The 25,524-nt window shown below is 41.6% G+C and overlaps 1 protein-coding gene across 1 annotated transcript in view; it reads right to left on the bottom strand.

The window, feature by feature from the left end:
- Positions 1–811: 811 nt before the first annotated feature.
- Positions 812–25,524, bottom strand: part of atrn (attractin) — a 139,973-nt gene continuing 115,260 nt past the window's right edge. The window contains exons 27-29 of the mRNA XM_042387964.1: positions 17,609–17,716; positions 6,985–7,099; positions 812–1,248 (exon numbers count right to left, since the gene is read on the bottom strand). Of these exons, the coding sequence (XP_042243898.1) occupies positions 1,124–1,248; positions 6,985–7,099; positions 17,609–17,716 (348 nt within the window). The 3' untranslated portion in view covers positions 812–1,123. The remainder of the gene's footprint in view (positions 1,249–6,984; positions 7,100–17,608; positions 17,717–25,524) is intronic.

Raw genomic sequence — 25,524 nt, 5'->3', positions numbered from 1 at the left:
TGTGTGTGTGTGTGTGTGTGTGTGTGTGTGAGAGAGAGAGAGAGAGAGAGCCCTGCATGAGTACCTGTGTGTGCAGAGCCAATGGCTTTCATTGAAACTGGAGGAGTAATTGCCTGGAAAAGTTTCAATTGACACTGGCTTACGGATCCAGCCAGTGTAGATGAGATGATGCTGTGGTCTTGTTTTGTGCGAAGCTACGCTGCCAGAGAAGCTGGGAAGGCAGTTGCTCCTAGTAGCCAGATGGCCAAAAAGACAGGGAGAGGAGCGGGCGGAGACGAAGCTCCAGACAGAGAAGAAAGCGGCAGAAGACACAGAGGCCGATTAGAAATGTCACAGACGCTTTAGATGGGCTTTGGCTGCGCAGTCAGCCTCCTACAGTGGATCCTCATTAAAGGAAGACTGAACATGCTGTTAGCTTGCTCGGAGGCCAAACTGTACAGGACTCTGGTGACACCTGCCCTCACTGCTGAGTCGAACACGACAGCAGGCGACAATGGGCTACAAATGAGAACAAGGGCCAGGAAAGTTGGTTTTTGGTAGTGTGTGTGTGTGTGTGTGTTTGTTTGTGTGTGCATGTGCAGCTGAACATATCCAGTTAGTTCCTGCCTTCAAAACAAAACGATACAAAACAAAAAAAATAATAACTTAAGTAAAATGTGAACATAGAGGGTTGCAAAGTCTCTGGATTTTTCAAAATCTACGAGACGAGGATCTCTTCTAGCAGCAAGCCGTGGCCGCCTCGACTCTGACGAGGCGGTGTCGGACGAATGTAAAATGTTTTTTTTTTCGGGGGGGGAGGGTGGGGGGGGGGTGGGGGTAGGGGGGGGGCAGCACCCGCTCTGTCCTTCCCTCCCTCCCCTGCTCCCCCTTCTGTGTCCAGTTTCTGTCATTCAGTTCAAGGGGACCACAAGTTCCCGTAGGAGTAGAGGGAGGGGAAGCCCACTGAGGCCTCAGTTCGCCAGATGACTCGTCCCCTCCCCGAACTGTTCCAGTCCTGCGTCCCAGCATGCACCTCTCCCTGCCAGAGCAGAGCTGGCGGAAGTCTCTGAAGGAGGGAGCAGAGGCAGGGGGCTGATGGGAAAGCGTTAGGTGGCGGGGTGGTACGGGAGGACAGGGGGCGTGGTCAGATACAGGTGGATGGCTGTGCGCTGGGCTGCTGTTTGCGGTTCCTCAGGCCTCCAGACTTCTCCTTGTAGCCCACACACATCTGCTGAGAGACGTCCACCAGTGCGCTGGCCACGGCAAGACCTACACACACACAAAAATATTATGTTTAGTTAAAAGAGATGTGATGCAGTCATACCTAGCTTTGTTTAATTGTAATTCAAAATGTTTTCAGGTTCAAATGAATGAGAACTAATACAGATGGGATGGTAGATAGACACTGCTTTGTTTGAAGGGGTTACAAAACAACAAACTTGGGAACCACTGGTCAAAATCTATGTCTGCATACACACAAGCTGGACCCCAATATGATACAAACTAAAAGTACACAGTATATATCATATACTGATTATCATAGTGCTTTTTGTTCAGTAAATGGAGAACAGATCTCTTTACAGTTTTGTATTAAGTAATGATGCATCAGGTGTAGACAGACAAGAATGTGACTTTGTGAAGTTTGTCAGTAGCAAAGCAAAATGTTTTTCTAAAGATTAAACACTGTTTTCTGAACAGCAGAATATTTAAACTTTTACCTGCCAACAATAATGTAAAGGAGAACCTGTCCTGTTCTGTTGTCCTGTGTCTTTGAGTGATTGGGTTATGCGTTTGTATTTTAAAAAAATTGGCCAATACATTGTTTAAATATTAAATTATCAATATCATTAATGCCTCAAAAACACAGGGGGGCTATACTTTAGATTTTGGCCAACTACATATGTCTTGTCTATTGTTTTTTTGTCTGAATGTATTTTTATTTTATGTTTTTTAGTCTTTATTGTGTTTTTAAAGGGGACTTACTATGCTCATTTCCAGCTCTGTATTTTTATTCTGGGACTCCACTAGAATAACTTTGCATGATTCACAGCTAAAAAAAATCCTTATTTATCTTATACTGGTTCTTTATGCAGCCTCTCATTTCAGTCTGCGCCTGAAATAGTCCGTTGTTGCTCCTGTCTCTTTAAGGCCCTCCTCCCAGTGAGCCCGCTCTGATTGGTCGGCTTCCGGAAGCTGCGTCACAGCTGACTTCCGGCCACTCGGGAGGCAACAAACTATAGTAGTAGGATTTCACTTCTTTTACTTGTTCTTTATTCGAAATTGAGCCGGAATGCGAACCGAAATACGTGAGCGAACGATGCAAACAATACATGGAAACAACCTTAGCAACCCAGGCTACAGAATGGATGATTGTTTAATGGCACGCGTGACGATCTGACATCAGCTCGTTGGCAAGGTAGGAAAAAAACAGCACAAACAAAGAGTAACAAACAAAGTGTGACCATGTTTGACATAGATATCTGACATCATAAACAACAAAAAGCATAAAAGGTCCCATTTAAATGTTGTTCTGATGCATTTCTTTGTCATAAAAAACATGTTGAATTGTCTCTACGTCTGAAAGGTGCTGTATAAATAAACATGTCTTTCCTTTGTGCAAGGCATTGAAGGACACTAATGTGCATCACCAGCAAACTCAAGCAAGCTTACTTTGTCACTTTTCCGGTGTGAACGCAACATTCACAAAATCTGCTTAGAATGTGTGTAAAATTGGGACACAACTTTAACAGCTACAGTTACACACACACACACACACACACACTCCCAACCACATATACAGGTGGTAAGATCATAGACTGGCTGCGCAGGCAATCATTAACTTACACCACACTCCATTAACATTTATTAATACTCTCTCAGCCATGAAATTCCAATAAACTTCATTTATCTCCAATGATGGATGCATTTACCCCGATCAAATACACATAGCCAACGGCAAAATATAAATTCCACGGGGAGAAGCTGCGGTTGGGATCCCATCCTCTGAAATCATACAGTCTGCTGCATGCTGCAACCATTAACTTGTTTCTTCATCTAAAAGTGGGTGTGGGAGGCTTCAAAGCACCCGAATTACACTAAGATACAAATCAGTGATATCAGTGATATCAGTGGCTGTTCAGAGAGTTACAAGGGCGGACATTCTGGACTGGAGTAAAACTGTAAACAGATGTCTGGTGAGGTTGTGGTGCTGACGACATGCAGCAGCCTGAGGATTCGTGAATGAACACGGGCGGATGGGAAATAAGTTAAAAGAGGAGTTAAACAGGAGACCCTCGGGGGCACAGGAATACGGTAGGAACACGGCTAACATGGTCTCAACAAAAGCCGCCTGAGGGAAAGCTCCACAGAGATTTGAGGCGGTTTTGTTATGACAAAAGGACTAAGTGGTAATTAATAAGGGCCTGGGGCATGCTGATGGTCTGGGGACTGCAACTATGGGAGGCAAAGAGGATATAAAACACAGAACAAAAGAAAAAAACAACAAAAAAAATTAAAAAGGAATGGAGTTCTTGTTTGAGTACTTGAAGGAGACAGTGAAAAAAGTAGTAAAGAAAAAAGAACGTTTAAGAAAAGGCAAGTGAAGTGCTCAGTCCTGGTTTCTATCAGACCGCCTTGGAAAGAAAGATAAGGAAAATAGATGAAGAACGGATGGAAATGTAAAGAGAGCCAAGTGACAGAGCAGAGTATGAAAGGAAGTAATGGGCTCAATTCTCAGCGCTATCAGACTGTCCGGAATAGAAAGAAGGAGGAAAAGAAAGCAGAGGGAGCACGGGGAAATGGAAAAGCTACTCGACTTTAAAACCCAGACCTCACAGAAGGAAAAGAGGAGACAGAAAAAGAAAAAGGAAAAAACGGAGAAAAACCAAGGAGAGAAATAAAACTCGAGAGTGAGCAAGGAGAGAGATCTGCAGCATGCTTCTCTGTGTAAGGAAAGAAGACAACATGTGGAGAGAAAGATGATGAAGGGAGGAAGCAGAGAGGAGATGGAGAGCAACAAGCAGCCTTCATTTCATGACACAAGTCTGACAGGAGAGGCGAGAGAGAATGAAGAAAACAGAGAAAACAGGAAGGAAACGGGGGGTGGGGGGGGATAGAGGAGCAGCAGTGAGGGCTCTGCAGCATGCTACTGTAGCTGCAGCATCAAAATCAATACATCCTCATCAAATTAATAATGCTACCATATTATAATTACTGTGAGCAAATGAGAGCACGGTCAAGATGATCGGTAGCCTCTGCTGGACGTACATGGTTTTGTCATTGGCAGTGTTTCACACCTGGACCACATTTCCCATAATCCCTGATGTTCACTCCAAGGTGTTATTTTAACTCCTTTTACATAAAAGGAAAGAATTATGGAGGTGATTGTTTTCATCTGTCCTTCCACTGTGCCTCCACCAACCAGTCAAGTTGTATTTTACATCCATGTCTGTCCAGACTCATAATATTTGTAGTGAAGACTTTGAAGGACTTTCATAAAAAGGTATTAAGTGTATTTTCCTTGTATGTGTTCACATGCTCGGCCAATAAAACTGATTCTGATAGAACACAAAGTTGTAGCCATGACAGTAGACGATGCTTCAGATATGAATGTTGCTGCAAAGAAGCTACAAATTATAAAAGGTGGATGCTTCACATACATCTTCAACCTGGCAGCACAGAAGATCTATACAATCATCACAGTTTCAGGGTGGGCACCCACGATTAGTGTCACCAATATAGTATCTGACCAAATGTAAAATATGGTCACAATCTCTCCTTCTTATGACGGTTATGATGTTGAATAATGGCCAGAAAAGTGTTTTTGCAGAACATTATGATGTCACAGTAAAGTTGACCTTTGACCTTTTGGATATAAAATGTCATCACTTCATCATTTAATCCTATTAGACACTTGTCTGAAACTTTGTCATAATGAAACGTATGAATTCTTGAGTTATGGCCAAAAAGGTCAAGAGGTCAAAGAGGTCACAGTGACCTTTGACCACCAAATTCTAATCAGTTCATTCTTGAGTCCGAGTGGATGTTTGTGCCAAACTTGAAGAAATTCCCTCAAGGCGTTCCTGAGATAACGCGCTCACAAGAACGGGACGCACGTACGTATGGACAGACATCCGACCACGGCTGTTGTCAGCGCAGAGGCATAAATATGGAAGCTTTGTTTACGAATATGCATCATGTAAGCACAAAATAAATCAAAATAACTGTCCTAACCAGCTAAAAGTTTTTGGGGTTTTTTTTTCTGAATAACTCTCCGGAGTAGATAAATCTGAAAATGTTAGTCTTGTATTGTGGCACAAATGGAAAAAAATGTAATTTTTCCACAACAATGACAACACCAGCACAAACAAGCACGGGTGATGTGCAGTGAATTGTAAAGAAGCCAACTTTCTGTCATCTTCAATTCTCTCTGAGATCCCTCATTGTTAATGGCAAAATATCTGATCACACAATACAAGTGTTGATTTGTATTTATGGTTCTGCTGTCAGATGACTTTGTGAGCGTAAATAGTGATTTGATTAATGGACCGCTGCCACAGCCCAGGAATTACTGTTGAACGTTAACAGGTAGCATTTACGAGCCACAATCAAATCAATATTTTATACTTGTTTGTCTGACAACAGCGACGACTAAATTGTGTGTTCAGGTACATTGAAACCTTAAAGGGGACCTATTATGCTTTTCCTTATTTTCAGTCATATATTAAATGTTACAATGTTGGATGTTCATATTAAACGTCGCCAAAGTGTCAAATAATGAGGTAAAGGTACGTCGAAGTAATCCCTGTTAGCAAAAAGCTAACTTTTTCTACTTTCAGCCCGAGCCAATGTCGGCTTGTGACGGATTTCTTTATATGGTCATCTGCTCCACACGAGTTCACCACTCCGCTAACGTTGTGGCATTTTTCCATTGTTTCAGGTGTAGTCACACTGAGCTATGACTTGAGTTGAGCTGGCATGCTGTGAGTGTTTTTCCATTACACAGCACAGCAAAGTATAATAAGTTGTTTACCTGATGGAGGTGTGCTGGTCATCTACAGCTCTTCATCAAACATCATCATCACTGTGGTTGTTTCTGCTTGTACTATTCCTCCCTGCGTTAACTGATCCGCTGAACAAAGAGCTCCAAATTTCTCCATATCTTGTTGTGTCAACCATTTTTTAGTGCTGCTAACAAGCTAATTCAGTAAGGAATAAGTTTCATTTCCTGCAAATTCTTCACAATAAAAGCCTCCCGTTATTTAGTCATTTAAAAGCTTTTAATATGAAGCGTCAAAAGCAGGAAATGTTGGGTTTTCATCAGCAGTAACTTAATACAATTCTGATATGGCTGCCCCTTGGCAGGCTTCTGGAAGCTGGCCAATCAGAACAATCAATTTCAATCAGCTAATCAGGAGGGGAGCCTTAAAGAGACAGGAGCTAAGACTGCCTGTTAGAGACAGAGGCTGAACTGAGAGGCTTCAGTAAGGGCCAACTGTGAATCATGCAAAACTACTCTAGTGGAGTCCCAGAATAAAAATATAGAGCTGGAAATGAATAATAGGTCCCCTTTAAACAGACTGTGTGTCTCTCTGTCCTCCCCTGGCTGTAAAGCACATATTTATTTTTGCCAAATGCAAGAGGAGGAAGGAAAGACTTAGCTGCTTTCTTATTGCTTTGGAGACTCAGTGCAGATAGAAAAGTTTTCAAAAGAGACCTTATAATGATAGTGTGGATTGAAGTAGTTTCCAGGTATAATGTGAGCCAGGCCTAAAATTGTGAAGTAAGAACATATGGAAGACAACAAGGCATAACACAGGAAAAGGAAGTAAAACAAGATAAAAGAGCAAAATAAAGGGCTTGAAACTGTGTCTTTCTCTAACAATACCTAAAGCTACATTAGGCAGAGAGAGTCAAATCAAGGTAAGACAGTGGAAAAAGCTATAGAACAAGTACAGATGAAGTGAAGAAACAAAACAAGTGACGGATTTAGCTGCTGCATCTTACCAGACTGTCCTGGAGGAGGGATGCCACCGGTACCCCTGGGTAACCGCACAAAGATGGAGAGCACGGCGGCTTTGTTGCCAAAGCAAGGCTCGAGGGCGATGGGTTTTGGAACGGACTGTGGAAAGAAAAGAAAAAAAAAAAGTATTACACATCACAAGCCTCCCAAATCCTGGTGAACACACGCCATTTTCAAAGCCACGGATAACGGAGGCTTTGCTGTTACTGTTCTTGTTTGTGTCAGCAACATGCACAGAAACCAGAAAAAAAACATTTCTATCCCCTGTTGAGATACACATACTGATCTGCGGGCACAAATTGGATCCCCCCCCCCACTCTCCCTCCCTCCCTCCTAAAATCCCCCACAGTGCACAATTTCATGACAATGCCGCCTGTGTGTAGCGCGGGCTGCGACTGGATATCAAGTGGCGGCACTGGGAGCGGAGATTTGTGTCAGCGGTGCTGGCGGTGCACTCCTGCAGCCGCAGGCAGCCTGACACACCTGACTTTCTAATACCAATATCTCCTGTTTATCAGCAACTCATCCATATGTGGGGATGAGTTTCCCCCCCTGTAAACACTGGCCGGATCTGCTGCTGCTCGCCTCGTACAATATTCATGGGTTTAGCTCGACGGAGGATATGGATATGGAGAGAGCCGCCACCTTGCCCGCATACAGATAACTTCCTATCTCTTCCTCGCCATCTCTCTCTCTCTTCCTCTGTATTTCCAATTCCTGAGCCGGACAGGAAAGTGGGCCCTGGCATGGTTTCACACACTCCTGACACTGCCTCTCAATGTGCAGTCACACACACGCACACAGACCTCCAAACACACAAGTTCAATCCCTTCCCACGCTGGTCTTTATACTCTGGAGAGGTGAGCTTAACTCCCCGAGTGGCAACGCTGCCGGAGTGTGACACACACACACACAGACAAATATAAATTCCTCACACTGAAACATGGTTTTCACACCTATATGCAACTGTATACACACACACACACACACACACACTTTTCGCCTTTTCACACACAAATTCATCACAGCTTGTCTCTCTCTCTCTCTCTCTCACATACACACACACTCAGAGTGTAAGTGTACACACGGGAAGCGGGGCAGTAATGATATTCAGGCTCTGACCCATTTTACACATTTATTCTGTGCTCTGTCTCTCTGAGGCTTACCTTTCATACCAGCAGGATACACAGGCTGTCACACAGGTAGCTGGGGAAGTGGCACAAAGACCTGGATGCCTCTGGGTGTGTGTGTGTGTGTGTGTGTGTGTGTGTGTGTGTGTGGGTTCAGTGTAACTGATGCTGTACCAGAAGGGAATTCTGTATTTGTTTATACAGATGTGTGTGCCCGCTTATAGCACGTGTGGTTCACATGTTTATCTGTGCGACTGGCTGTGTTCATATACAATCTGACAGAGACAGGAATTTTATTCTGTAGTATTTTCACTGCTAATGTGTTGTGCATAATGTACCCTTTCAGATCTAATTTTACATGTCAGCCTCAAGTTTAAATAAAGGCCCCAAAGCAGTTCTCCGTTAAAGCCAGAACTGCAATCTTACTGGCTCGGACAGTGTAAAATTTCTATAACACGTCCATCATGGCTGTGTCTTATTTGCCCTGAAATTATGGCTCATAAAGGTTACTGCAGGTCTACTCAGAGAAGGGTGTTATGGGTAACTGTAGGCTGCAGAGGAGCCAATGATCACACCTAACTGTTGTCAACAACATGTGCAGACCTGACTGTCACACAAGCTGACTTATCCAATATGGTTATTAGATTAAAAAGGAAAAAAATAAAGTATTAAAAAAAACAGCTGTGCAAAAGCTTTCAGAAAAGCCATGTGCATATTCACCAACATGCAGGCCAGAGAAGCATGTTCCAGCCTTGAAGAACACTTGAACAATAAATTCACCATTTAATTATCATCTCTTCAGCACAAGGACATAAAAACAGTTAACGAGGGGTTGATTAGCAGGTGTTTCCAGACAGAAAACTGTGCTTAAACAGCAAGGGGCTGTGTTGGTGGGGGGGGGGGCATGTTGCTTCAGGTACCTGTGAGATAATGAAACAGGATCCAGGAAGGCCTGTTTATTAACAGATCTATGAGTTTGAAGGCTTATCATGGTGCACAGTGATTTATAATGCTATACGACAGGACTTAGTTATCACAGTAGCATTTATTATTTGTTTTATCTGTTATCATGACGTATGCATTACAAAGTAATTCGCCATGAATGCATGCTTGCATGTATTTGCAAGGATGATGTTGTATTGCGCTGAGGTGGAAGTCGAGCCGCGTCCGTCTTTTTTTTGCCGGACGACGCTGCGTTATTTAGTTTTTCTTGCTGAAACCCTCTCCAGGAAATTACAGAAGACTTTTTTTGTGTGTGTTTCTTCCTCCAAATAACGGCCTCAGAAAACCTCGATATGCACATTCGACCATCACTCTCTGAATTTTAAACTTTCAATCAAAGTCTGACTATCCGCTAACTATGCTCGGGTGCTGTCAGACTGTATATAACAAGCTGCATCATTTCATGCTCCGTCTCAGTAGTGATTAAACTGATGTGAAACTGAAGGGATCTGTAGCTTGCTTAGATTAGTGAAGCGGGGGCTCGCTGCTTTATCTGTCTTGCCATTTAGAATAAAGCCATTTATAATTGCAATTACATTCGAGTACATAAGAAGATCTATGTATAAAAGCCAATAAGCCATTATAATAACAGAGAAATAAAAACCAGCGATGTTATAGATTCCCTGTATGAAAGGGGCTTATATGTATGTATGATTGTTCTATGCAGCTGAGAACTTCCCATGTTCATGCATCTTTGAACAGAGAAGGTTATTAGGAGGTTGAGTGTGTATGTGTGTGTATGCCTCTGAGCTTGCAGCAATTTTCAGCTGTGTTGATCCTGCACTCACACACATGCAGAGTTACAGCCCCCCTAAGAACTGACAGGGGGAATAGTTCAGATACAGACAAATGGGCTCATAGCGGGACAGACTCGCCTGCTGGAAACACTGCAGTCAAACCAGCGGCGGCAGTGTCAACAAACACACAGAAAATAACAAATACTCATACGCACGTTTAGATACCACCACTATGTACAGCTTCTCCGCTCTGAATTTTAAACTATAAATTATTAATACAGTGCAGCGACTTTGAGGAATGAGCGTGATTACTATAAACAAACAAGACCGCGGGAAAGAAAAGACGGGTCACTGCTTTGTTTTATATTCTATCCTTGATTATCTGTCCCGTCTTTTGTCGAGTTACGTTTATTTTAAAAAGGACAAAATTAAGACAAGTTTGTCCCGGAGGGGTTTACAGTCTGTACAGCGTAAGACACATGTGACATTATGATCTTTAGACCTTCGCCTCAAATAACAAAAAACCTCATTTCCTTTCTCTTTTCTACTCCTTCACTTTCATATATATATATTTTTTTATCCTATAGTCTTTTGGAGGTCCTACCTGTCGCAGTTAAACTTCAGAATTAATTCTAAAACATAATTTAATGACATATATCCCCGAAATAACAACTAAAACGACCATAAATAAACAAAACCATTGCTGAGAAGATTGGCAGCTATTTTTATTTTAGATTTAAGAAATCTGTTTAAATGATTTAGGACACAGAAATAGCTGACGCCTTCTCTCTGACACATGAGCTCAAACTTTCTCACGATGGCAGACGGTTACAATAAGATGAAAATCTCTCCTGTCATATTTATACTCATAAGCAAAGCACAAAGAAAACAAGAAGAGGAAATGAGGACGAGGAGCAACGATCTTTGCAACAGGAAGGAAGTGAGGATTTATGGGAAATGTGGATTTAATCATCGGTTGGTTGGTTGGTTGATGTGAGAGAGGAGCTACAAGTCATCAGCTTTGGAAACCTTGAGTTTGGAATATTTTATCTCGTCTAAACATTGGTCTAAGTTGTTGCCAGTAATTATACAGTATGAAAGTATCTAATTTGACTGACAGACATCATCTTCACAAATGATTCACATGGCACTTTTGTCTCATCATTTGCATGTGTTTATGTGAGCAATAAAGGGTTAATGGCTCTTTAGAAAGGTTTGGACTTTTCTTAAACACTGACTCTCAACACTGAAACACTATGAAGTTTACAAGCTTCATAGTTCTACATGCTACATTATGTGACAAACACTTTAAAGTTATAATCTTAAAGATTTCAGTCCTCGTTGATTTGGTGACACCTGCAGTTATTTGAGGACACAGTAAGCATGTATTAATGTATAATGTGTATTGTTAGTTTTGATCACTAGCACTGACAAACATGCCTCACTCAGCTACTCTAGAGAGATGAGAACTGCAGCAACACTTCGTAGTATGAAGTTGACCGACATGTTTCGGCTTGCAGCCTTCATCGTGGTTGTTCTTCATATTACGAGTGTTGCTGGAGTTCTCGTCTCTCTAGACTTCTTTCCCTTCTCCGTGCACCTCGGAAGTAGGTGCAGCTCCTCTGTCAGAAATGCGACAGATGAACAATTCGTGTAACTAATTTATCTCCACCTGTTTCATTTTAGAGCAGAGAGTCTCAGACACGCTCATGTCAAGAACCCCCAGTTAGAGACACACACTCTCTGCTAAGATTTTAATTGCTAGACATGTCAAGACTGCAGAGAGTATGAAAAACCCTAACTGGATAAGAATTAGTTGAAAATCCTTTTTCTTTAATTTGGTCAACTTTCAGAGACTAAAATAACAGTAAAATGAAACTTCTACTCATGTGGTTGAGGACCCTGTGGGACCCCGTCAAAGAGGCTGCAATCCTGCTCTGGAAGCACTTTGGAGAAACTTTCCTTAAAAACTCACAAGAGAGGTGGAAATGATCCAGATAATAAAATAGTAGACCAAATTGCCATTTTGTTTTTTCAGTTGATTGCATTAAAAGCCAATACTATCCCTCAGAGCACTGAAACATTAATATCACTTACAGCTTCGTGTGATAAATGAGTGATGACTCAATAACTAGAGAAGACAACCGAGCACTCAGTGTAAAAATAATTTCTTTCCATTTACAAAATCATGTGCTATAACATCATTATACACCACTGACATGAATTGCTAAGAAATGGGAATAAAAATTCTGAAAACTGTTCCAATACAGCATCAGGAGGTACAATATCACACTTGGCTAATTTTCCTCCTCAATCCCTTGGTACAAAAAAAGATGAAACAATTATTTTGGCCTTGCCACGAGCAATCCAACCAGGCTTAGTTTGCTCCAGTCCACAGGTCTGTTGTTGCCTCGGGCGAAATGTATTTCTCATCCAGTGTGTTTACAATTGGAAAAATGACGGCTACCCGTGATAACCTGAACACATCTGTACTCTATGTGTAAAAAAAAATAAAAAATAAAAAAAATATCAGAAGACTGGCAGCTTTTAATTTCACAGCTTTAGGCTGTTGTAAGACTCGTCTGCCAAGTCCAATTTCCACTGCAGCAGCTGCGAGCTGCTCTTAGGTTCTTGCTTGTTAACGTGCTTGTTTCTCATTTTCTACCACCAACGTCTCATATTCAAATTGGAGAGGGAATAGGCACAGCAAATAAAGTTGAAATTGGGGAAAGACTTGATGTCAGACTGATGCGATGTGACAGTGGGGATCATTTTGATTTCGAGAGGCCACGTTTTTTTGTAATCGATTGAATTGTGAGTGTTCATTCGGTATGGTTATTGTATCCGATGTACAACCTCAATTTCAACCTGAGGGTACAAGCCAGGTGCTTCACTTTCCATTTCTGACAAAAACAAAACAGAGTGCACTTAAAAAAACATGATTTATCTCTTTCAACAGACATGTCCACTTTATTTTGTCCTGAGCAAAAATTAATGGGGAAAACAAAACACCTTGAAAAATTCAATTATATATCCTTTTAAACTGCTTGTGCATGTCTTTTTTTTTTTTTTGCCTAAGATGTTCCCCAAAGGTAGCGTCTCTTCCTGTGGTCTTCTTCAGAGGCTGTATGTTAATAACATTCCCCAGCAGAAGCCTTTGTTTTATAGCGCTGAAGACCTCCTCTCAACTCCCCCCACCCCCCCACCCCCGCCCGGCCTCCCCCACCAGCACCACTCCGGAGAGTTATCTAGACTGGCCAGGCGGAGCGGCGAAAGGTTTTGTTAAATTACCTCCAGTAATTAGCCCAGCACGTAGGATCACTGCTGAGCCCACACAAACACTCACGAACACACGCTGATGTGGACGTACACTGCAGCGGCGTGCTGCTCCGCTTTCATCCGCTGCATTCATCTCTACTTTAGCAGCAACCGGGATGAGTTTCCCCCTACCAGCGACGAGAGCGAGTCAAACTCCCCGTTGCTATGACTCACCGGGTACAGCCACTTCCACTGAGCCAACTTTGATGAGTTTTTTTTATTCAGTTGGCTTCTGTTTGCAAAGAAAATGTTAGACTGCAATAATAACACCTGTTTAAACTAAACACTACAGAAAATAACAAGATAGGTTTAAGTGAGTTTTATTACTAAAATAGACTTTTTGTTTCCACAATGTGAAACACCACTCGGCAATCTGAAGTGAACTGGACCTTCTGACCTGGACTGTAAACAATATACGACTTTTTACGTCCATATAATGTTGTGCAAATAAATTGAAGCCTAGTAAACAATCACCACCTCCAAAATCTTTAAAGAATTTCAGCAGCTGGTGAAAATCAACACTACACAGTAGGCTCAGTAGACAAGGATACTTTGCTAAACTGTGTTGTGTAACGATGTCTGTGATTACTGCAAACAAACTAACCTTTTGTCTTAAGCGCTGCCTGATCTTCTTCTCACCTTGTTTCTTTCTGTACTTTATTCATAAAACTTGAGTCAGCAGTGGCTACTTGCAACATCTCAAGTGTTCGTGCATTCTCTACACAATCGCTGCAAAAGTTGCGGCTTTTTTGCTTCAGGAGACGCTGCAGAAATACATTCTAGAAAACACAATTCTTGCTATGAAATACACTATAAACAACGTCAATGACAATGCACTTATAGATTCAGCTATTTAGGATATAACTGTACAGCTTGTTGAAGTAAAGGCCCGACCCCGCCTCCTCTCATCGCAACATAATGGGAAAACATCTGCCGACTGCTGTCACCTTGAGTTATCTGCGTGCCTCCTCTTATGCATCTCAACGAATAGTGAGTCAATCTGCTTTTCATTTACGACACACTAGTCTTTACAGTGCACTTATCTATGCTAAACTATCATAATTTAGCATTTCTCTGGTGCGCTGATCTTTGACCATTTTACTTTTGGCTGTCTGTGCACCAACAATCATGAAATTTAAGGTTATCACACGCACAATTTTTTTTAAATAAAGCAGCCAAATGTGTATAATTGAATGTAATACGCAACGAGTGCAGGTGATAACGGTGCAGCACAATCATGTTAGATAAACCGCAACTCTTTCTTCATCCCTCCTGCCCCTCGTTTTGTATCATATGTCCTGATTTTCTCTATTCTCATGGTATCTATAAATAAAAGCGGAACAAGAAGCGTCACAAAGGTAATCATCTACCCGTGATGCCGGGGCCACAAGCTCCATTTGGCAGAGTGAATATATCTCATCGACAAAGCAAGTTTGGACTTCCCACCGAGGCTATAAACAACTTTAATGATCTTCAGCTCACTGTGCGGGCGCCCGGCCCCCCCATATACTCAGATCGCGGGTCTTAATACACTACTGTAGCGTCCTGATAAAACGGCATGGAAACAAGGGGAAGAACCTGCTCCCAGTCGCTCAATCTGAGGCGGGAGGAGATAGGATAGTGTGCGCTCGCCGTCTGAGCCGGTGAAGGCAGAGAAAGCTGAGGAGGAAGATCTAAATTGGATCTCTGCTCCTGGGCTGCTCCTGCCCTGACGGTGAGGAGGAGAGCAGGGCCGGGAAGAATGAAAGAAAAGAAGAGTAGAGGTGGGTAGAAGAAAAGGTAAAGCGGAGATGAGGAAGAGGCGGAGGGCGCCTGATTTCCACAGCATGCTGCATCTTTTCTTTCTACTCAGCAGTACGACGTGTGCGCGCGCAAGCCGACACCCACGCAAACACACAAAAGCACACGTTGATACACATGATCACACACACACACACACACACACACACACACACACACAGAAATACACACAAACAGAAAAAGCAGATAAGGCCGACAGAAAACCCCAGACAGCTGATCGGATAAGTAAAGGGCTAGAAAATTAGAAGAGAGCACTATAGTGAAGTAAGGATGTCAGACAGGAGACGAGAGAGCGGAGGAGAAAAGATTCAAAAGAAAAGATGCAAAAAGAAGAAAAGAAGACAAAAGAAAAAGGAGTATAAACTTAGAAGAACAGAAAAGAAGGTAAAGAAAACCAGAAGTAAGAGGGGAAAACAAGGACACAAGTTTAAAAAGTAAAGTAGTAAAAGAAACTAGGAAAAGAGAAGAAAGAGGACAGAAGAGAAGAAGAATTGAGGAGTAGAAGAGGAGAAGAGAGGAACAGAGAAGACGAGAGAAGGGAACATTAGGCGGGTTAAGTGTAGACACGCGAAAAAGAAGCACAAAGGAAAAAAAGGAGAGACCAGAAGAAAAGAGAAAAAAAGGGAAGAGAATTGATGAGAGAAGAGTTGAGAAGATAAAAGAGGAGAAGACAATTAAAAAAAGAGGAAATGGATAATAAAACCCACGAAGAACAGTAGAGAGGACAACAGAAACTAAGAGAAGGAGAAAAACATGGACACCAGAGAAAAAAATTGAAAAGATGAAAAGAAAAAAAAAAGAGGACAAAAGAAGAGAAGAGGAAAGAAAAAACGATTAATGAAATTGCGTAAGAGAGGACAGAAGAGAAGAAAACTAAGGAAAGAGAAAAAATAGAAAACACAAAAGAAGAAGACACAAGCAGAGGAAAGGAGGCAACACTAAGAAGAAGGGGACAAAAATAGAGAAGAGAAGAAAAGGTGAAGAAAAAAGAAACGAGTGAAGAGAAGAGAAGAAGAAGTGAAGAGGAGGCACAGTTTCTGTTTGAGCAGGGATTTGATTAGCTGCTGATCTTCCCGAGGGGCCCTGCAGTCTTTGCTGGGAGTAACCTTGTGCTAGGGGGGGAGCCGAGCCCCCTTGAGATGCATGGCCCCTGTCAGAGCCGAGGGGCCCCGAGCCACCCTGCTGAAACAGCCCTATAATTCTGCGATACATCTGCATTCGGAGGTCATTCATCACAAAGTGCACAGTCACAGGTATACCTGGCCTGCAGCTCCGTGCCCACTGAATACTCAACTGCAATTTCTATAACTCTGCACAACTCCTGCTTTTAAATGTTCTCTCTGCCGCTGCCTCTATTCTCAATATCGGCATTTAAATCTGCTCTAACATACTTCAACTCTGCCGGTATGTCTGACTGTTCTCGATAATAAAGTGTTCTCGACCGCCTTTTCCCACTCAGCTTGATCTTTATGTTTAAATCTACCCTGCTGCAGCTTCAGCTGGCACAATCGCAACTTTTAATCTGCTATACGGACTTTTCTTTACTTTTAAATGTACTTCAAAAACAGCTTTATCTATCACTGTGCTACTTATCTCCATAATTTTCCTGATTAAATCTATTCCAGATGAAGACTCTACCCCAATGGTGAGCATTGGCTTGGCGTCAACATCTCGACAGCCAAACAGTTTGTCAAATTTGTTAATGGATGTGCTTAATTAATGCATTAATTAAGAATCATAGTTTAAAAGACACACAACCCCTCTGTTGGTATTTTTTACTTCCACTCTGTATATTACATGCTATATGAATGGCTTTCTTCCAACAAGCTGTATATCGTTATTGACAGAACTCGCTACCTTAGATTTCTCAGTCTGTATTCCAAAAACACAGATGGTTCAATGCACCAAAAACAAGGCTGTTAAAATGAATCATGACTTTAATAGTGTCCTCTAATGTTCTCTGTTTTCATGGCAGAAAACAGTCTCCTGTGTGAGTAGGTGTTAATTTATTTATTTATCTTCCAAAACGGAGAATATCTCGATGTTCGAACGAAACTCTTATCTCATTTCTAAGTATAGTCTTAATCTACAATACCTTACTCTCATCTGCATGTATTTAACTCCAGGGTTAACTCAATTCATTCCCATTAGAATTCACTGCCTACCCACAATAACTGGCTATAACTGGTATAATGCGCCGTGTTACTCATCTGCAGCCCACTTCCATCATCATCATCATCCGGTCTTCGCACTGTCCCGGCAAGTGTACGCTGTATTGACCCTCATTAGGTGTACTAGACCTGCACTAGACTTCAAAACTCTTCTTGCTAAGTGAGCTCAATTTAGCCTCCTTGGCTTGTGGAAAACTAATGGAATCACCTTAAAGAGTTCAGAGTCAGAAATGATGTAAAGCAGATGGTGTGAGGAATATCTATCACTACGGGTTGACTGTAATCACAAACAGCAGCCGAGGGTCACAAGACTGAGCTCCCACTTGAGGGACGATGAACCACAATACTGATGATGGATGGAGCTTCCCTACTTGCCGGTCCTGTCAACCCAGCCAACAGGTAGATCTCTGGGGTTCGGAGGCGATCGCTCTAAGAAAAGGTCGAGCTCACCTTGACGTTTCCTCCTATCAGGTCAGGCGGCTCCTCGTCCGTCTCCAAGGCGACGTTGATGGTGGCGAAAGGCCGGCTGGCCATCTGCTGCATCTCCCTCAGCAGTTGCTAGGGGGGGGAAGGAGGAAGAAGGCGATGAGTGCGAAGGTTAGTGACAGGTAAACAGACTGTCTACTGTCTATTCTCCAATCAACTGCCCAGCATGACACCGATGTGTCTCATCTCTAGTTACTGAGTAGAAATGATTAAAACAATAATAAGTAGTTTCAAAAGAGCTAGTACACACACAAGAACACATCTTGAAAACAAGGAGGCAGGGTTGAAAAAAGTTTGCAGAAGTTTCATTTAAGTAAAATAATACAAGTATTATCAATAACATGTACTTAAAACTCTATTAATTGCCTTTTTGGCTTGTAGGAAGAACATCAAGCTGTTCACATAACACTGACATATTATCAACTTATAAAGTTTATATGGCAAATGTGTTGGCAAACAGTTACCTATGTACACATCCAGCAGACACAGATACAGTCGTGTTTGTGGCCACCCAACAAATGCAAGTTCACTCTTCATCTAGCTGTATTTTAGTCTACGCTAACTCCTGATCTGGCTCTTTAGCTGCTACTTACTCCACTATGTTCACCAGCTAGTCGTTTGATGCTATGCAGGTAGTGTAAAGTGAGGTTATCATAGCTATGATAAATTACTGAACCAAACAGTAAAGTTGCAGCTTATAATATCAAAACAACACTCTGTAGAAAAGTACTTATCATCCAAAATGGTGCATTTAATGTGTTTTTTAATAATAACTGATTTTTTGTAACTTGGCAATCTAAAGACCTTCTTATTACTGATCTATGATACATAAATAAGTACTTAATTAACTATTAACACAGCAAATACCATTTATAAAACCTTATCAGAAAGTGGTACCCAACATAGCTGGATGTGAAGCTACAGTACCAGTCAAAAGTTTGGGCAGACTTTCTCATCGAAGGGAATGGGAAGATGTGTGACTGGCACTGTAAATTGAATTACTTTATGCACTGCTGGCAAGTTAAACCTGTAAAAATTATTTTTTAACAGCTCTTTGTATATTTTATATGTATGTATTGATTGGTATGCAGAGTAACTCATAGTTGTCAGGCAAATGTAAAAAGTATATTTCTCTTTGAAAGGCAGTGGTGCAGAAGTAAAATGAACCATAAAATTAGAAATAAGCAAGAAAAGTACCTTAAAACTGTGCTAAAGGATCGTACTTGAGTAAATGTATTTTCCACTACTGCAAAGAGGCGGCACACTCTCATTTCAGTCTGATTTATAACATGGACCTTGGCCAGAGGAAGAGCAGGAGGGAGGTGATTATGAGGGAGGCAGTGGGGAAGGGGAGGAGGAGGAGGAGCAGAAGCTGGAGATAAAGGGAATGGAGGAATAAATTCGGGAAAAAATAGGAGACGGAGGAAGACAAGGTTTATGATGATGTGAAAGATGCGGAGTGTGAGAAGCAGAAGAAAAGGAGAAGACGACGGGGTAGAAAATGAGGAGGGGGGAAGGATGAGGAAAGCAAGAGACCACAGTAAACAAGGCGATGCACCTGTGTCATCGACTGACGGAGCAGCCAAAATGCTAAGAACCAAGAAAAAAAACGGCATCAACTGTCAAGACGCTAAGACCTGAAAACCAGCAGAAAGGCCCCTCGAAACTAAACAAAAACACCTGCAACTGTCACAGGAGCAGGAAGAACACTGACAGAAATGAAACTATGAAACTACTACAAGGGATGAAAAAAAAAGAGAGAAAGTCAAACATGTCTGGAAAAAAAAATAAGTCTAATTGATCGTTTGTTTGAAATACATCTCTTAGCGCTTCGGCTAATAAAGGAAGTCAAACAGTGACGACGGCGCTTCTTGATGCGGTTTATGTGTGTTGAGTTATGTGTGTAGACAGACAATCAAAAGAAGTTTGACACGATCCATTGGCCTCTGTCTCATTATAGTGAGTTGATGGCAGAGAGCAGGTGCAAGTAAAGGGCAGTGCTGCAATTTAACTTGAAAGCATACGTAGAAGAAATCACACAAGGCCTTTCTGTGTCAACAGTGTGTTCATGTGGCGGTCAAGGTTCACAAGGGGGGGGTCGCATCCTCTTAATCCACCACTCGACAACTTGCAATTAATCTGCTGAGCCTTTTCACCCCCCAGTGAGGCAGTCGATTGTGATTAGTGACATGTTACTTTCTCTCTGATACCTTATAATCATATCTTTAACATGGGTTACAGGAATAGCGTGAGGAGAACTCGTCGTTTCTCTCTACAGAAATGTCTAATCTATGAAATCTAAATTTCATGTCCTAAATTCTCTTTCAGGAGTAAGACAACTCTTTAAATTCCTGCACGTGTCTGTGGATGTACGCCTGTACCGAATCTCCCATCAATCCTCTTTGTGGTAACAACTGGACTGAACCCTTATTTTCCTTGGCGACGGACGCTAGCGTCCATGTGTTTTAGCCTCCTTGCTAGCATGTGCGTCTCCCATGTCTGAGATCATGAGTTCAAGTCAAGTGCAGGACTATGCTTGTCTACACAACGCAGGTTACAATTGCAGTTTAATTTTTTGACTGTTGCCCATAGTGAAGCATACATATACGATTCAGTAATTGTGTCACCAAAATGTGCGCATATGTAAGCTTATATATACACACAAACAGATGAAAGTGAGACCTTTGCCTTATAAATTTGAGTGCCATCAAATCTAAATGGCCACAATAAAAGGGAGCAAAACTCATACAACACCAGCAAGTGAAGCCTGCATGAATCCTTCTGTCCACTCACAAGTGGTACAAGCATAAGAATATTGCACAAATCAATCAATAACCACAGGTCCCTACTATTAAAACTTCTTCCTCTTGGTTTTACGTGCAGCAAAGTCTAACAATGTCACTTTCCAATGACATGTTAAGTCACACATGATTCCGATTTAATTTAACATGTTTTGATCATTAGCCCCAGAATGCTAACCTCAGCTAGCTACTTTCAAATTTCCCGCTCCGACGTCATGCACTGACTGGCCACCGCGGACCCACCCATAATGCCGGGTCTGGCTGAAACGATCAATTTATCAACAAAAAAACAGACAATTTTAATAATCAGTCATTTGTCACGTAACAAGATTAAGAGGCTACAGTCCATGCAAGCAGTATTGCAAGGATGTATTCAGACACAGTGGTGCTTTAAGCTAACTGCTAACGTCAACATGCTCGCATTTAGCTTTGCATGGACAATGTGTCTACATCTCAAAAAGGAAAAAGCTTCGATTTTCACTTTCCTTTCCTTGCACCTCATGAAAACTAATGACTGTATTTACTGTAGTATTAGCAGGTCGATGCTGCTCTCTGTTGGACAACACTGATATGCAGTACACATCTTCAGTGTGTTTTCTGTGATGTCGGGTGGAAATTACTATCTCAATGAATAACAACTCATTCACCTATTAAAGACAAAAAGCTCTATAAATGTCCTTTAATATGTTTTACACCTACTTATGACACAGTAAATGTATACATACAAAAGAAATATTTAAAACAATGTTTATTCTATTTCACTTTATTCTTTGTTTGATTTATTTTATTTAGGCATTTTAAATATTCAACAGAACAGAACAGCTGCAACTTTGAACTCAGTGAACTGACTGCAGCCAGTTTAATGTAATCTGATAGAAAACAGTGCATAACTGTTACCTAGATACTCCATGAACGAATCACTCATCATTCCCCTTTTTACTCACATTTGCTCACTAACCACGCAGCCATTCAGACTTCATGATAAACACAGGTGGTATAGCTCCTGTCTGGAGCCACTTCCCAAAAGGCTTTGTTCACTGAACTCCAGATATTAATTGTAAAAGGAATTTCATTAGCAAATGTGCAAGTTAATGACACACTGAAGTGTTCTGCCTAACAAATCCTGTGATAAAACTGGATTAAAAATGACTAATAATGGCGGAGGTACACTATAAGAGGATTTATAAAAAGATCTCACATCAAACAGAAATACAACCGCAACGCAAATCAGTCATTACAAGCAACGCAGACAGATGGTTAATTAGATAGTTGCTATTAATAAATAGCAATAGAATAGTATGCTGCCAAATAGTAGAGCAACAACACCAATAAAGTATGAATGGATCCAAACAAAATAGCAAAGAGTTGCTTCATTAGCATCTACAGCATACAATTAAAAACAGGCTGAAGTCCAGTCTAACTTCTTGTAGCTGTACACTCTTGGCTGTCAACAAGCAGAAAGAAGTGAAAACGTGAATAAGCAACTTATTGTTCTGAATCCTGATTTGTCATGATTAGAAACCCCTCCGTGTGAAGCATCCAAGAGAGACATGTAGCCTTTGTGAGTGTGATGACTGCTGGATTTACAACACAACACACTAAACGCTCTGCTTTATTCCACTGAGGTCTGCTTTGGTTGCTCTCTGACTGAAATATGACTTATTAACACTATTAACACTAAGTCCTGTTCATTATTAATCAAATCTGTAACTTTCTGTACTGACCAAACTGAATTAAAATTCCCGTCACTTTTTCAAAATGTTGTTTTCTTCTGTGCAAAGAATCGAGTTTCCCTCGAGGGGTAAGGAGAGTACGAAATGAAGGGTTAAACTCATAATGAACTTTAAGTTCTGAGCTCTAGCAGAATGAACTTGATTCATAATGATGCAACGGGCCAAACCAGGCAGCAACAACATCACAGTCTGGATCTGTATGGCAAACAGCTCTCAGAAGCAGTGAGAATCTGCATGCAGACAACATCCTTTTTCATAAGCAGAGCTCCTTGAACAGCACAAAGCAACAGAATTGATTTACTGGATAAAAAGCAGATGGAGGAGCATCTGAATGCTCCCTCAGCCTCTCTGCAAACAGCCTGGTCTCTTGTCTAACATATAGGTAACCTTTGTTTAAGCAGAACTCGTACGCTCTTTTTCTTCATACTTAAAACTAAATCTATCAAGTGTACACCTGGGGAACAGTTCACAATCAATAGCTTCTGATACTAATTCATAAGCAGCTCCAATGGAGGAGTTTCTGTATCAGTGTGAGTATGAGGACAGAGGTTTTGCTCAAAGGTACATAAATCTGCAACTTTGATGAACCTGGATTTTTTTTTTTAATGGTAGTTAGAATAAAAAACAAAAACAAATCCATGCTTTAAAGCATCAATAATTGATTTTATTTGGCCAGCTTGGGTCAGTGAAACATCTGTAAAAATTCTCTGTGGGTGAACTGGGCCTATTCTTTCATCACAACCAACAGGTGGTGCTATGGGGCTGGTGGGCCTTCCATGATACTCACACCAGTAAAGTCAGAGGCCAGCCTGAGCCACATTTGATGCTGAGGTCTGGAGACACGGCAATATCACTACAACAGGAGTCCAACAGGGCGAGACACACGAGTAATCAGACCATCATGACGTCGCTCCTCCAGATCTCAGCTCTGAAATAGTAAAGTCTCAAAATATGGATACGAATGATGGCCAAAAAATGAAAATGTAGTTGTAAATTAAAATGAACTTTTCATTTAATCAGAATCAAACGGAGCCCCAGACTTGACATTATTTGACTGCTATGAATGATGCAAAGTGTTTTCAAAAATCAGTCCCCAAAGTCCTCTAATCTACAAACTACTCTATTTTCCGATAACCACGGCGTGCAGCCGGTCCGAGGTTTCAAAGCAGCTTTTTTCAATCTTCAGCTATCCTTTCTAACCTATCCTCTTCTAGGCGAGAAGCATTCGGAGAACAACCATCCTGGAAGGAGCCCTACAGATGATACAATTTGCACAAATCTCATTATGCTGTGCTGCGAGTAGGCAGCTGCTGTACAGCAAACACTCAGCGCTCGCAAGATAACCAGAAGAGGAGTTACAGTGCAAGTCGCCTACTTCTTAAATTGTCTTAGTTTTCTGCAGGGTAGTTAGTGTGTGTGTGTGTGGGAACAGGAGCAAGTATCTGACTGTGGCAGAGCAAACTGTGCATATATAAACCTAATTATGAGACGTGTGCATAGAGGTGGGCACACACGTGCTTTCACACATTCATACAGGCACTTTGGAGATACCTGCACATGAGCAATCATGTATATGTGTGAATATTTTTCACTAATGCAAATGAATTCTCTCAAACACAGAGTGGAATTAATCATGTAGCCACAAAAGACAGCACGTGAGAAAATGTGCCTGCGGGGTTAAAGTTAGAATTAATGCATATATGTAGAACAATAAATACATAAAAATCACATGACAAGTGTGTAGTGTGTGTGTGTCGTTGTGCTCGATTATGAACAAAGACTTACAGTGTAAATTCCTGTAAAATTCTATGTGGATTTGGCTTCAAGACTTCATTTTGAAGGGTCGACAATTTCCATACGCTTCCTAAACTGTTCATGTATTTCTATAGGAGTAAATGTATTTACATGTAGAATTTGTACACTTTCTTATACGAGGTAATGGTTCTCTGTTTTAAGTGGAAGTTCAGCTGTTGTTTTACTTTATGGACAGGCACTAGTATCAGAAGAAACTAAGGTTGAAACAATTAGTCAATTAGTTGATTGGCTGATCATCAGAAAATGAGTCAACAATTTTAGAAACTGATGAATTGCTTGTCATTTATGAAGCAAAAATGCAAAACATACCCTGTTTTTAGCTTTATGTGTATGAAGATTTGAAACTTTTCTCTGTTTTAAATCATTATAAACTGATTTTCAGTGGATTTGGGACTAACAATCCATTTGAAGATGTCATCTTAGACTCTCAGGACTTATCGGCATTTTCCTCACATTTTCAACACTTTATCAATCAAATGATCTATTGTTCACTTGAAATTGGATGTATAGATTGATTCATAATAGCAATAACTATCAATAGCAGGCTTAGAACAAATTAGTGGATTCACAAATGTATGCAGTCGCTCTCTCACACACACACACACACACACACACACACACACACACACACACACACACACACACACACACACTCCGAAGCTGTCTGAGGGAATTGTGTTTGAGCATTCTCAAAGTGAGCAGCGGTCTGCCAAAGAGATTGAGTGCGTCAGCAGAGCGCGCAAATAGGAGGGAGGGAGGGAAGAGGAGGAAAAAAAAAGGCAAGATGCAGGAGAGAGACAGAAGAGAAGGGAAATGAGACCAAAGAAAAATAAGGGGACGATTATTGGAGAGAGACCAGTAACAGCGAACACAGGGAGAAAAAAAAAAAAAAAAAGCTTCGGAGAGCAAAGAGAAAGAAATGGGAGCAGAAAGAAAGACAAAAGGCGTTCAAAGAGTTTGCCCCTGGGAAGAAGGGGATGGAGTGCCGGATCGCCTGGGTGTGGAGAACATACACACACACATAGATAAACACGCATCCCATAAACAGTTGCCGGTGCACATGGACGGACACACACACACACACATGCAGTCCACACGCCGTACACTAAATCAAGCCATTTATTTGTTGATGCGTCTGTTTAAAAATGCTATCGGTGAGAGAGCTCTCAATCATCCTTCAGCATCACTGAAGGAAAACTGCAGAGCGAGAGGCATGGAGGGGAGATAGGGAAGGAGGGACAGAGGGAGGAAGGAAAGAGTAGAGAGAGAGAGAGAAAGGAGAGAGAGAAAGGAGAGAGGAAATTTTTGTCTGTGAAGCGACGTTAGCTGCTTGCTGCTTCTCTCTCCCTTCATCTTTCCATCTCTCCGGCAGTGAGGTGGGGGGTAGAGGATGCACGCTGTGAATACTGACAAGGGAGAAGGCTTTGATCCCTCCCTCACTCACTCACTCACTCTCTCTCTCCACACTTTTTTGTCTCTCTTCCTCTCTTTTTCTACCTCTCTCAACTCTTTCTTTCTTACCGTCCGCCTC

The sequence above is a fragment of the Thunnus maccoyii genome, chromosome 16 (assembly GCF_910596095.1).
Source record: "Thunnus maccoyii chromosome 16, fThuMac1.1, whole genome shotgun sequence".
Classification (NCBI taxonomy): Eukaryota; Metazoa; Chordata; class Actinopteri; order Scombriformes; family Scombridae; genus Thunnus; species Thunnus maccoyii.
The sequence above is the reverse complement of the archived record's forward strand: the minus strand, read 5'-3'. Positions and strand labels throughout refer to the sequence as shown.